This window comes from Ictidomys tridecemlineatus, chromosome X (genome assembly GCF_052094955.1).
Source record: "Ictidomys tridecemlineatus isolate mIctTri1 chromosome X, mIctTri1.hap1, whole genome shotgun sequence".
Lineage (NCBI taxonomy): Eukaryota > Metazoa > Chordata > Mammalia > Rodentia > Sciuridae > Ictidomys > Ictidomys tridecemlineatus.
In genome coordinates, this window is record NC_135493.1 from 97,460,707 (window position 1) to 97,474,995 (window position 14,289).

Sequence of the window (14,289 nt, forward strand, 5' to 3'; positions counted from 1 at the left end):
ATCCTGTGAAAGCTCATGTGTGAGACTATGGAAAAATTTTTCAGAGGTGAAACGATTAGATTATAAGAGTTGTAACCTAATCAATGAATTGATCCTCTTAAATGGATTAAGTGGGCTGCAACTCCAGGTAGCTAGGGTGTGACTAAAGGAGATTGGTATCTGGGGGTATGCCTTTTCTCTGCTTCCTTGGCACCACGCTCTGAGCTGCTTTCCTCTACCATGCCCTTCCACCATGATGTCATGCCTTGCCTTAGGCCCAAAGCTATAGAGTCAGACTACCATGGACTGAACCCCTGAAACTATGAGTCACAATAAATTTTCCTTAAAAAAAGAAGGAATCTGACTTACATGAACTCTGTAGTAAAGTAAAATCAAAATAATTAGCAACAGATCTTAGTACTTTAAGTACAAAATCTCAGGGAGGATTCATAGACAACTCTAGTGTAATTTAAAATATACAGAATTCTCTTCCACTGGACTGGATGAGGTAAACAAATCCTCTCCCCCAGTAGTAACTGTAAGATGAACAACCATTAAAAACAACAATTTCAATACTCTGGAAACTGACCAAATGTAAACAACAGACTGAGAGGTACTTTTTCATGAAAACTACTGAACTTCAGATAAAAACAGTGCAAGAAATTATATATGAAAGACCACATAGTATATGGTTTCATTGATATAAAATATCCAGAAAAGGCAATGCTAAAGAGATAGAAAAGAAATCAGTGTTTGCCTGAGACTAGGTTTGGGAACAAGAGTTGGCTACAAAGTGAATCTGTATAGGCTCCCCAAGTATCTCTACTTAGTTAAACCATTTGATTTCCTAATACCATTAAAATTTACTGAAAAATGACCCATCTATCTTTGAAATAATATATTGAAACATCTTTTGAAAACAAATAGAAATGTTATCTTAAATTCAAATGTCTAATTATTTACCTTTGCTTCTCTTTTCTAATCTTCCCATTGTAGACTCTATATTCCAAGTTTTAAATAAATATTTATGAAATCTATAAAGCTTTGAGTCACAGCAGCAATACCACTCTGGCTTAACCAGGAAAACATGACCTATAGGATTTTCTATCTTAAATTTCATTCCACAATTCAGTATAAATTACATTAATAAAACCAGTTACATATTTTTTGCTTGATATATTACCTTGTCTGACTTGTCAGTCTAAAGTCAGTAGTAGATTCCTTAAGTAAACCAATTCCTTCAATGTCAATGACATCATCCACTTCAGGCTTAGTAGCAATCAACAGCATGGGAAACTTCCAGATTCCATCTGTTAAGCACTCTATTTTCAGTGTAATATGAGACCTTGAATATAAAAGGAGATTTTAAAAGCTACTATAGAAACACAAGAGAACAAACATAGCAAATCAATATCTAAGATCAAAATGTAAGCAAACTTTGAGGTTTCAGCAAAAGCACTGGGTCATGTAATTCTTACATAATGCAGATGACTGTTAATTACATTTTAGAAATACTTTGTAGATAATGTTTAGATTGTCATTATCCCTTTGAGGTAATTATTTTGTAGCACATCTTATCTGATGTTTATTTATGTTCTAAAAATCAGTAGTTTATGCATAAAGAACTGTGCAAATTTTTATAACCACCATAGAATATCATAGTACTTAAGAATGTAAGGGTAGATTTGGCAAATGGTTTCAAGTTTTATAATAAAATTCCATTTGGGAATTTTCTGTCAAAATGAATCATTGTCAGAAATATGGTTTGTTAATATCTGAAAAGTTCCAAATTAATTGAATCTTTTTAAAAAGTAAACTAATTGGTAAAGATCACATACACCCTACTAAATAGTATATCATTGAAAGGCAGTTAAGTTAAGGAATAAAATTCAAAAGATAGACTTTGAAAGCATTTGGCTATGGTGAAGAATGGAGAGAGAGGATAGCAGTTGGAGTTGAACAATGGTTTTGTTTGTTTGCCTGCCTATGGTGGAAATGACTCAAATATTCAAGAATGTGGTTGCAAAATCCTAATTCAGGATTGAAAAATGAAATCTCAAACTGCTTACCTAAAAGTGTCAGAAAGGACAGCACTGGAAACTCTTTTCCTTTGTAAGTAGGTGTATAAAATTGGTTAGTCATTTGGGCAGCAACTGGTCAATATTTTACCAAATTTGAACACTACACACAGTAAACCAGCAATTCCACTCAGTAATTTCCCTAGAGATATGCTTCCAATAGTTCAAGTGATATGTATCATGTTTATTGCTGCATTTTTATAGCATTGTTTATACTGCCAACAAAGTGGGAGTGGCTGGGCACAGTGGTAGCATATACCTATAATTCCAATGATTCAGGAAGCTGAGGCAGGAGGATCACAAGTTCAAAGCCAGCTACAGCAATTTGGTGAGGCCCTAAGCAATTTAGTGGGACCCTGTCTCAAAATAAAAAATAAAAAGGGCTGGGGATGTGGCTTAGTGGTAAAGAATCCCCAGGTTCAATCCCTGTTGTCAAAAAAGAAAAAAGTGGGAGCAAAAATTTAAATTGTTCTTTCAATAGGGTGCTGGTTAAAAAAAGTGCATTATATAGAAAGAATGGAATACTACGCAGTATAACTTAGCCAATGTCTAGTGATATATCATTAAAGTTAACATATCTAAAATATAAATCCTAAATGTATACTTCTCTAACACACTCTTGTTATAGAAAGTAAAACTATATTCCTCTCTTTGTATTGTTTTCAAGACTTAATTTTCACACTTCTATTTTTTCTGTCTTACAAGGAAGAGAGAGAACTTCCATAATTTAGAGCTATTGTTTTATTTTGGTTTTTTATATTTTACTATGTCTCTTCCAGTGAACTGTCACAAATATATTTCAAACAGGGAATGATAGAAATAAATGAACACGTACTGATGTGTATAACACACAATTGTTAAGTTACATCAGATTACCATCCAACATCATCCATTCATTTTATGAATGATATATACATGTTTTACTAAATCAATTCTCCAAATATTTGTCCTTCAATAGTTTCCTATTGTTTCTAGCATAAATATGGACCTATTGCATCAAAACCCTAAATGATAAGAACTCAACTACTCTTTCCAATCTTATTTCCTCCTTTGCTCAATATATTAGAGAAGCATTGGCCTTCTTACTATTCATTGCTCATGCCAAAAATTTCTTGTTTCATATCTTCTGCATTTATTCTTTCCTCACCTTAAATGCTCTTCCCAGCTGTTATCAGCCATAAGATTTTAATTCAGACATCACTTCATAGAAGCCTAACAATCCCCCTTGTCTGAAGCAGATCTTTCAATAGTTCTATTTACCCTATTTATTTCCTTCTCAGGACATTCTGAAATTATCTTGCTTACTTATACATTTATTTCTGTTATCTGTCACTCTCACTGAGTGAAACACTCCAAAAGTGCAGGAATTTTGTTTCTTTGTAGAAATTAAATGATTTTTTAGTAAAGTAATGTACATACTCAAATGACTATTACTGAATACTTCCATTCAACAGGTCAATTCTTTGAGTTAGCATGAAATTACCATGTCAACATTTTAGGGCCATAGTGGGGAAGACTACTTAATTTCACAGATGGCACAGATTCATAACAATGTATATATGTGATATCATCTATTCTAAATTATCTCCTCCAAGCTGCATCAGAACTTGGGGTTCTCATTATGTTCAGCTCTTCAACAGGTAAAAGTTTCCAGAAAAATGTCAAGCTAAGATAATTAGTGTTTCTGTAGATAAAACATGACAAATGATATAAATTCTCAATTTAAAAAACTGTTTAGACCTGTGTTACATATTCACCAATGATAATATTGTTCTCCTTCTAGCTGTTGCTGAATATTCCATATCATTAAAATAATGAAATTACACAACTAAATATAAAAAATACTAGCAAATGAACATAGAAAACTACAAAAATGAAATGGAAAAGAGGGCAACGTCAGCATTTATGGTGCACTATTTTCTTGTAGCTTGCATTTATTACTGCTTCCTGAAAATGATTCTAGTATTGTTTTGTTATTAGAATAGATATTCATAGCCACTTCAAATAAATGCATATCTATATCAAATACATAGTTGCAAAATTTAGAGGCAATTAAAGCACAATGTTTTGTTCATTCAGATGTTTTGTTCATTACCAAGTTTTATATTTTGTATATATTGATTCTGATCAGTATCTCTGCATTCAGACACAAATAAATCCCTATCTCAGATGTGACATACATATAATATTTATAAATGCTAAGTGTCAGTAGCCCAAAGAGTAAATATAAAGACATTGGATGAGATTTCCTAAAGGGGAAACATCCAAAGCCTACTATTCTTACACATCCACATACGTCTTAGTAACAGATGTGTAATGTTATGGTGTTAAGTGGTAAAGGGTAATGAAAGCAGTTGCAATGTAGAACATAATTTAGGCATTTTCATCATTTGAACTGGTTCTGTTCTAAAAAGTAGCATCAAGAAATATGTTGCCATTGTACATCCCTTGGTCAGTTTCTTTAAAAAAGATATTATAAAATAGGCAATTGTTCTTTTTTGTTAACAGGACACTTTAATGACTTAGAGAGGTCAGTTTCTGAAAATTAGCTTAGACTTCCAACCATTAGACATTAGAATATGTTTCATAGTTTACTAGCTGAAAATAATTTAGCCCCAAACATTTCACTTACTAGCATCAAAAAAGTAATATAATCCAAATATTGAAATATGGAAATAAAAACCAAACATTTAATTTAGTTAGATTAGTTTAGTTAGCAACATTAGATAGTTTAATTAATTGAGAGTAATAATATTGTTTAAAGAAAAAGAGAAGGAAAGCAGGTTTACCTCAATGGTTTCTTTGGTGTAAATGTCAGATTGAAGACCAATGATATCATTTGGTGTTTGATATTATAACTTTTTTTGATCAAATATAAAGCCAAACAGGATTCCAAGTTAGACTTCATAACTTCATTTTCAAACTCTATTTCATATTCAAATTCACGTAGTTTAGGAATTGCTAGGAAAATCAAGATTAAAATATATTTCAATGTAATTAAATATGGAGAGATTGAACATCAATTTATATATCAACACAAGTCATGCATAGGCATTTAGCAGAAGGGAGAGGCCATAATTATCTAGCTCTGTGTTCATAATGTCTAGTACATTATCAGCTATATAATACTATGTATATTTTATTAAAAGATAAATAAATAAATGCATGAATATAAAAAGTAACATAGAAGACAATTCTTGCCCTTCGTAAATCCTTACAGTTCTGGATTATGGAGTAGGAAAAGCCCAATAGAAATTAATGGTCAATATTAACTATGAAATAAAAAATGACATGAGATGTACTCTATATTATAAATGCATATTAAAAGCTATAGATGTGAAATATATAAAAAGATTTAAATTTAATTTAATTCAATTTAAACAATTCCAAAACAGCATCTCAAATTATTAGATCAGAATTCTCAATTTCAGATATATTTCAATAAAAGAGTGTTCTTTATGTTTTAGACTTGAAATTTAAAGACAATATGTTTAGCAACATTTTTTTTAACCAGCAGGTTACCAGAGGTAACTAATATTAGAGTTTTTTCCACTGCAGAAGAAGAATATCCTAAATTCAGGATTATAATGGAGGTAAATGGCACAAATCTGTATTAAATTTGCTCTTCATTTACATGTAAGGGGCCCAAACCACAAATCAAGAAGTCTATTGAATGTGGTTAATAGAAGAAAGGTCAAAGAATCATGACTTGACATAATCCACAACTAAGCTCACTTCTAAAGTGTATCTCTGGTGTATAAAGCTATTCCTTATTATATTATTTTAATTCAGAACATATAGCACTTTCTAAGCAATTTTAATAGACAACACCAGACCACTTTTTAGAAGTACTTAATGTTAAATTTTTCTACTAAATTCTAAATGAAAGCTTGGCTATGACAACACACATAAAAATAAATCTCTAATCTCCTAAATTTCTGATTTTCAAATGACCAAAATTATAAATTATTATCCCTGTCAATAACCATCTCTGACATAGAAAAATCAATGTGTCTACATATAATGTGTCCACTTGTTCTGACACTGGAATATGGAAATGTTCCATAGGAATACATAATCCATGCAGAAAAAATAACGTTTAAGAATGTTGAAGTGTTTTAGGAGCGATGAGCTTCCATTTTATTCAAATAACATAATAAAGATTTTTTTGAAGTGCTGGAGCTTGAGATCCAAGGCCTCCTGCATGACAGGAAAGTGTTCTACCACTGAGCTACACCCCCAGCTAAAGTTTTCTTTTTTTCTTTTTCTTTTTCTTTTCTTTTTTTTGTAAAGCATGTCTTGAATATACTTTCAGCATCTGTTTCTGCTTAATTATTGAATCCTTTCTGGGAATGGTGGTTGCAGAATGAAACTAGGGAATGAGAAGTTAATTTTAGTTTCAGAATCTTTGAACCACCTCTAGAGATCTGTTATTATGGATGTCATAATTAAATTCATAAAAGGTCTATTAGTATAAGATACATTCATGCTTATTGGCTAGGGGACAAAAGGTGAGACAAGGAGGAATCACTGTAAGAAAAGATATAGTTCTTGCCCCTCCAGAGCTTATGATCAAGGGAAGGAACTGACAGTTGCTAATATGAATACTAATTTTAAATTATTTCTGTAGTAACTGCTACCACAGAGAAGTAAAGGAGGCTATGAGAGTAATACAGTCTTGGAGACTTGATTACTAAGGATTCCTATGGAGGAGACCAATATACCAAAACTGAAGGGTGAGTGAGGGAGGAAACTTCTATTCATTGAAGAGATCTATGGGAATTGTTCATGGTGCATAAACCAGGAAGGCCCATAGAGGAAGAATTTATGTGGGTGGAGCAGACAGAGTGGGAGGACCTTGTAAAAAAAATGCAGCTAACAAAATAAGCAAGAGCTAGACCATGTTGGGGTTTGGGAATGATCTGAGATTTCTAAGAATGATGAGAGGGAACTGGTGATTATCATCCAATTTCAGATCTTTTCCAATATTTAGGCATCATGTCTTTGCATTTTTTTCATAGATGATTCTTTTGTATACTTCTGAGAAAAATCATTGAATGCAATTGAGAGAATTTGGTTTTCATTTCAAAATGTCATTAGTACATTCTATCCCATAATACCCAACCAGAGCTTTAAATGTTAACAATGGTAGTATCTTATACTTATGGAGCACACATTGAGAACCAGGCATTTTCTAAAGATTTCACATGCATTTATACATTTAATCCTCAAAAAACTCTATAAGATGAATACTATTATTATTTCCACATTACAGCACTCAGATATTTATATTCTTGTCAGAGGATGACAGCAAACAACAGAGATGGAGAAAAGTGACAACTAGTAAGATAGTAAATTAATACCAAGAGCAAAACTCCTTCAACTTGCTGACAGACTAAGCTATGAGCACAAATTTGTCCATTACATTAGGTATACAGGAAAAGTAAGGCTGATGGTATTCTCTCTCTTGTTTTTTTTTTTTTTTTTTTTTTTTTTAAGTACTGGGCATTGAACCCAGGGGCACTTAACTACTGAGCCTTTTTATATTTTATTTTGAGACAGGGTCTCACTACGTTTCTTAAAAAAATTATTTATTTATTTATTTATTATAATTAGGTATATATGACAGCAGAATGCATTTTGATTCATTGTGCACAATTGCATTTTTCTGGTTATACACGATGTAGTGTTGCACCAAATGTGCAGTCATACATGTACCAAGGGTAATGATATCCATCTCATTCTATCATCTTTCCTGCCCCCATGCTCCCTCTTCGATCCTCCCTCCCCTTTGCCCAATTAAAGTGGCCCCATGCATTATGGCGCAGCATCCACTTATCAGAGAGAACATTCACTTAGGCTGGTTTTGAACTCACAATCCTCCTGCCTCAGCCTCCCAAGCCTCTGGGATTACAAGTATGCACAACCATGCCTGAAAGGTTGACAGTATACTTAAGGGTATTCTTAGAGCAGGTAGGACAGGAGTTGATCAGAGAAAATAAAGTGAAGAGGAGCAGAGAAAAGCTTTAAAGACTGGAGGCCAATGTGGGCTCACAGGAGTATCACTGAAAAGTTCCTCAAGATATATTTGTGATTATAGACCAAATCTGACATGGGAGTTTACATACAGCATTCAAAAAAGATAGCAAGGTGATTAGCCTAGGGTGAAATGAGACAATTGTGACACACAAATCAGCAAATCAGACAAAAATATAACAGCTTAATTTAAGAACAAAAGTTTTGAATTATAGAACACCTGAGAAATAAAAAGCATGATTCTGATGGACAATTACATAGTGAAACTACTCCTAGATTAAAAAGTCCTATAGAGAAAATCACTGAACAAATCCCTAGAGAAGCACAAACAACACATGGGCCAAGAACTACTTAGGAAGAAGAAATACAATTACAGGGGATATCCTTCCCAGAGAGAATGATTTGTAATCTTCTAGAAGTGACATTATAAACTACAGTCTAAAAATTGAAGTATGATAATATCCCAGTAGGGTAACATCAATTGATTTATATAATATAGGTATACAAATCCAACATATTAAAAAGGGTTTTTTTGAATCCCTTGACAACAGAGTCTGTGTCTTGTTAATTTTGGCATCTTTGGGACCAAGCATAATATCTAATAGAAAGATGCTTGCTAGAATGTTGTTCAATGATAAAAGTATAAAAGCAACCAATCCTGGTTAATTCAAAGATGAGTATGAGGAGTTCAGGTAGAGAGGTCACAGCATTTTTATTTAACATGGCTTAGTATTTTTATTGGATTTAAAAAATATATGATGAAGATAAAGGGTGGGTGATGGGAAGAGAATGTTGGGGATTCTTAACTACTCCTACTTATCACAGAGAGGCCTATTCACACATGAAAGGGTGAGGGGACATAGTAGGGGGAAAAATCAGCTTCGACCTGTCTCTTCTATCATGACTTTCCCTGAGAGTAAAAGCAACATATCTGACTAGTGAATCCAGTCACTAATGAAAAATGGAAATGGAACATGAGCACATGAGCCAGACTCTCTCTTTCTTTCCCAATATTTTGAATCTAGGATTCATATTTTATTTTCCTCCCTCTTGTATAGATTGTTTGTCTCTGCAGGGAGTCTATAACTGGTCAGTTTGCTATGAATGGAATTGTTACTGTGGAAGGCACTAATAAGCTCAAATAAGTCCATAGAGCCAACTCACTTTCAAATTCATATTTATAATTAATAAAGCTAACACTTTGGTCTCCATCTGCCTTATTTCTACATCTGTTCCTTAGCTGGTTTTAAACTCAGATGAGAGAAGAAAAGAATGTGATTAATTTTCACTCCAAAAATCCAATCAGAGTCCAAGCCACAGAAGAGTGCTTTAATTTCCATCCTAAGAGACTTAAGAGATAACAGGAAGCACAAAATGGCCTGGACAACATAACTCCTGGATATTATTTCATGTGTGGTATGCGCTGTAATTAAATTACACAAGGGGAAAACAGTCAATTTGCTTTTGCATATACTAAAGACTAAAATAGTATTCAGACTTATCAGTCAGAATTGTCCCTTCAAAAAGAAAATAGGCAGGAAGGGAGGGTCAAAAAAAAATAGAGAGTGCAAGCACATTCATTATGTCCTTGAAATAGGGCAGGGAAAGAAAACAACTTATTGCCATATGCCCTTAAGAAGAGGATGAGGTCAACTAATTTATCAAATATTTAGATACCATAGAGACAGAAAATATTAAATCGGGAGGGAACTGATTCGTTTCTATACAGCAAAACACACTTCATGTAAACAATAAAAGAGATTTACAAATTAAAATGTAGAGAAAAACAGATGAGCTTGTTGAGTTTGGGGTATTGAACAGAGAAAAAGGATATTTTAGAGAGAATAATGGGTGGAGAAGAGCTTGCAAACCTTCCATATAGTTATTTTCAATATTAAGTATTCTTTTTCATCATGAAAAGTAATGAAGCAGTAAAATGAGAGCCATATCAAAATATGTATTTTCAAGAGCTACTTGAGAGATTGTTTTCTTAATATGACTTTCAATGTTTCTGAAATGATGGAAGTAGCTTCCTGGTAGACCTTGATTATGTAGAAAGATATGCTTTTTTTCTGGTAGTAAGCTTTAATCAATTTAATTAGCAGAATTGTCAGGTTGTAAACCATAGAATGACAAGTAGTGAGACAAGCAGAAAAGGCCCCTAGGTCTATTTCTGTAGCTTCCTTTATACTTAGTGTAACATGAGATTTGCACTCTTCATAAATTTTTTTTAAAAGGCAGAATACACTATTGTTCACTGTAGGCACTATGCTGTACAATAGGTCTCTAGAACTTATTCATCTTGCACAACTGAAACTTTATACCCATTTCTCCCTCCTTACATACCCTGGCAACTACTGTTCTACTATGTTTCTATGAATTTGACTAATTTAAATTTATTATAAAATAGTATGTCTTTCTATGGTTGGCTATTTCAATTACTATAAAGTCCTCTAGTTTCACTCATATTCTTACATACAATAGAATTTCCTTTTAAAAAAAAAAGCTCGACATCATTTCATTGTATGTTTATACCACATTTTCTCTATCTACTCATCTGTTGATGGACATTTAGGTTGTTTCTAAATCTTGGTTACTGTGAATAATGTTTCAATGAATATGAAAGTATGGATATCTCTTTGAGATCCTGATTTCAATTCTTTTGGTTAAGTATCTAGAGGTAGAATTGCTAGATCATACAATTGATCTGTTTTTGATTTTTTGAGCAGTCTTCATACTATTTTTAGTAGCAATTGCACCATTCTTTGTTCTTCACATCAGTGTGAAAATTTTAAAAGGTTTCCCCACATCCTTGCCAACACTCATTTCTATTTGCATTTTAAAAAAGAATAACAGTCATGCTGATATGTCCTGGTGGTTTTGATTTGTATTTCCCTGATGATTAGTAATGTTGCCTATTTTCACATAGCCATTGTACATTCTTTGGAGAAATATCTATCAAAGTTCTTTAGCATATCTTAAAAACTGTTTTTAGGCCTTTTTTTTTATTGAGTTGTAGGAGTTCCTTATGTATTTTCCAGATTAACCCCTTACCAGATAGGTGATTTGCAAATATTTTTTCTCATTCTAGGCTGCTTCTTTTTATCATGTTCATTATTTACTTTAAAGAAGCTTTTGAGTTTGATTCAGTCCTACTTGTTGATGATTATTGTGTCTACTGTGATTTTGGTTATACCTATAAAATCATTGCCAGGACCATCATCATAAGAAGTTCTTTGTCATGGACAAGGTCTTTGAAAACAGCATGATCCAAATCTCCCCACAGGTTTTGATGAGTCTGGTTACACATTCCACCAAGGTGCAGGGAACCTTTAAAATCATTACTGCTTTCTTAAAAAGGAAATTTGTCCATGAATTGCTGCTGAATTCGAATGTGTGGACAGGAGGAGGGTCCAGATCTCCTTACTCCATCCTGTTGCTATCACTCAGTGCCATGTGATATACCAATTACTTGCATCACGTTGGTGCTCAAAAAGTTTCAGACTTTGGAGTAGTTTGGATTTGAGGTTTTAGATCAGGAATGCTCTACTTGTAACATATAATAAAGTAATTTGAGTTTTTATATAAAAATATGGAATATAAATTAAAAGCATACAATAAACTTAATTAACTTTATTATCTGAAAACCATTTGGGCATTACATTTAATTTGTCCAATTTTCTATATTTTAAATAAGATATTCATTCAAGATTTTGTTTCTAAATTTAAAACTATAAGTTATAGCTTCAATCAGATTCCTTAAATCGGAAGACAGAGTTATAGAACAAATTAAAGTTGAGAAGAAGTAGAAATTACAGTTACTATAGCTTTTTCCTTTCTCATCGTTGACAGAATCACAATCCATGTCTTATAAATCCAACAATAACCATAACTATTGTCATTTTTGAGCTAACTGCTATGTGGAAACAATAAGCATACTACAGCAGTCTTTAAGCACTAACTTAAATATTATATTGTAAATGAAAATTAAATGGGGGACTGCGGTTGTAGCTCAGTGGTAGAGCACTTGTCTGGCATGTGTGAGGCACTGGATTTGATCTTCAGCACTACATAAAAATAAAAAAAATTATAGGTATTGTATCTATCTATAACTTAAATTTTTTTAAACTATAAAATATTAAATAAAAAATAAATGGGCATGATTCTTTATAACTGAGCAGTCAGCAACCTATGATTCAAGATGAGCTTTAATTTATTGTTTTTTTATATCCATGATTATGTTTCTCTTACCAATGAAATCTTCAAAAGCATTACTATATGAATTTCTTTTTGGAAGCACTAAAAATTCTGTCAATTCTGGGGCAGGACTTGGTCCAAAAAAATCACCAATAAGTGTGACTTCCACCTTCTCTTCTACTCGCTTCCTGGATTGACATTTTATGACAACTATAGGAGAGAAATATTTTCAGTTAAATTAACTATAGAATAAATAGAATAAATAGTTAAAATAATATTAACTATAGAATAAATAAAATAAATGAACTATGTCATGAAAAATAAAACTTATTTTGAAATACTTTAAATTCTCATTATCTGGCCTTAACAGACAGACAGACCGACACACACACACACACATACAAACACTCATGCAATATCTACATATTGACATCTACGAAACAAGTATGAATATTAAAGAAATATTTAAAAGCAGTATGGCAAGAGGTAAATCTGTAATATATATACTGGATTACAAAAGACTACATTAGAATGCATAAATTTGATTCAGAAACTGAAAGAGCCATATCAATAACTCAAACAGCAATTGTGGACATTTAAATTTATCTTTTTTTTAAAAATCTGGATGTTCCTTTGGTAATATCAAATTCCACTTTTATAATAATATTATAGAAAATGGCTTCAAATAAGTTTAGTAACATTTATTTTGTAATAACCTTTAAAATATTTCTATTAGATTTATTTACAGGCATATTAAAATTCACATTTAAATTATTTAAGTAAAATATTTAAATTTTCATTTTTTTTCAGTACTGGGATTAAACCCAGGGTCATGCTACCACTGAGCTACACCCCCATTCTTTTCTTTCTTTACTTATATTTTATTTTGACACAAGGTCTTGTCATGTTGCCTAGGCTGACCTCAAATTGTGATTTTCCTGCCTCCATCACTGGAGTAGCTGAGATTACAGTCATGCACCACCATACCCTGCTTAAATTTTCATTTTTTTTAATTGGTTGTTCACAACATTACAAAGCTCTTGAAATATCATATTTCATACATTTGATTCAAGTGGGTTATGAACTCCCATTTTTACCCCAAATACAGATTGCAGAATCACATCAGTTACACATCCACATTTTTACATAATGCCCTATTAGTAATTGTTGTATTCTGCTACCTTTCCTATCCTCAACTATCCCCCCTCCCCTCCCCTCCCATCTTCTCTCTCTACCCCATCTACTGTAATTCATTACTCTCCTTGTTTATTTTCCCATTCCCCTCACAACCTCTTATATGTAATTTTGTATAGCAATGAGGGTCTCCCTTCATTTTCATGCAATTTCCCTTTTCTCTCCCTTTCCTTCCCACCTCATGTCTCTGTTTAAAGTTAATCTTTTTTTTCCTGCTCTTCCTCCCTACTCTGTTCATAGTTGCTCTCATTATATCAAAGAAGACATTTGGTATTTGTTTTTTAGGGATTGGCTAGCTTCACTAAGCATAATCTGCTCTAGTGCCATCCATTTCCCTGCAAATTCCATGATTTTGTCATTTTTAGTGCTGCGTAATATTCCATAGTGTATAAATGCCACATTTTTTTAATCCATTCATCTATTGAAGGGCATCTGGGTTGGTTCCACAGTCTAGCTATTGTGAATTGTGCTGCTATGAACATCGATGTGACAGTATCCCTGTAGCATGCTCTTTTAAGGTCTTCAGGGAATAGTCCAAGAAGGGCAATAGCAGGGTCAAATGGTGGTTCCATTCCCAGCTTTCCCAGGAATCTCCAAACTGCTTTCCAAATTGGCTGCACCAATTTGCAGTCCCACCAGCAATGCACAAGTGTACCCTTTTCTTCACATCCTCGCCAGCACTTGTTGTTGTTTGACTTCATAGTGGTTGCCAATCTTACTGGAGTTAAATTTTCATTTGAATTACTTTTTTAAATTTACAAAATGTACCTTTTTTAGTAGTGAAAAACAAAATTATAATAAATTG

General features: G+C 32.7%; 1 protein-coding gene across 1 annotated transcript in view; it reads right to left on the minus strand.

Annotated features, from left to right (window-relative positions):
* Positions 1 to 14,289, minus strand: part of Cfap47 (cilia and flagella associated protein 47) — a 408,435-nt gene that overhangs the window by 30,621 nt on the left and 363,525 nt on the right. Inside the window, exons 60-62 of the mRNA XM_021725557.3 lie at positions 12,345 to 12,500; positions 4,847 to 5,018; positions 1,163 to 1,324 (exon numbers count right to left, since the gene is read on the minus strand). Of these exons, the coding sequence (XP_021581232.3) occupies positions 1,163 to 1,324; positions 4,847 to 5,018; positions 12,345 to 12,500 (490 nt within the window). The remainder of the gene's footprint in view (positions 1 to 1,162; positions 1,325 to 4,846; positions 5,019 to 12,344; positions 12,501 to 14,289) is intronic.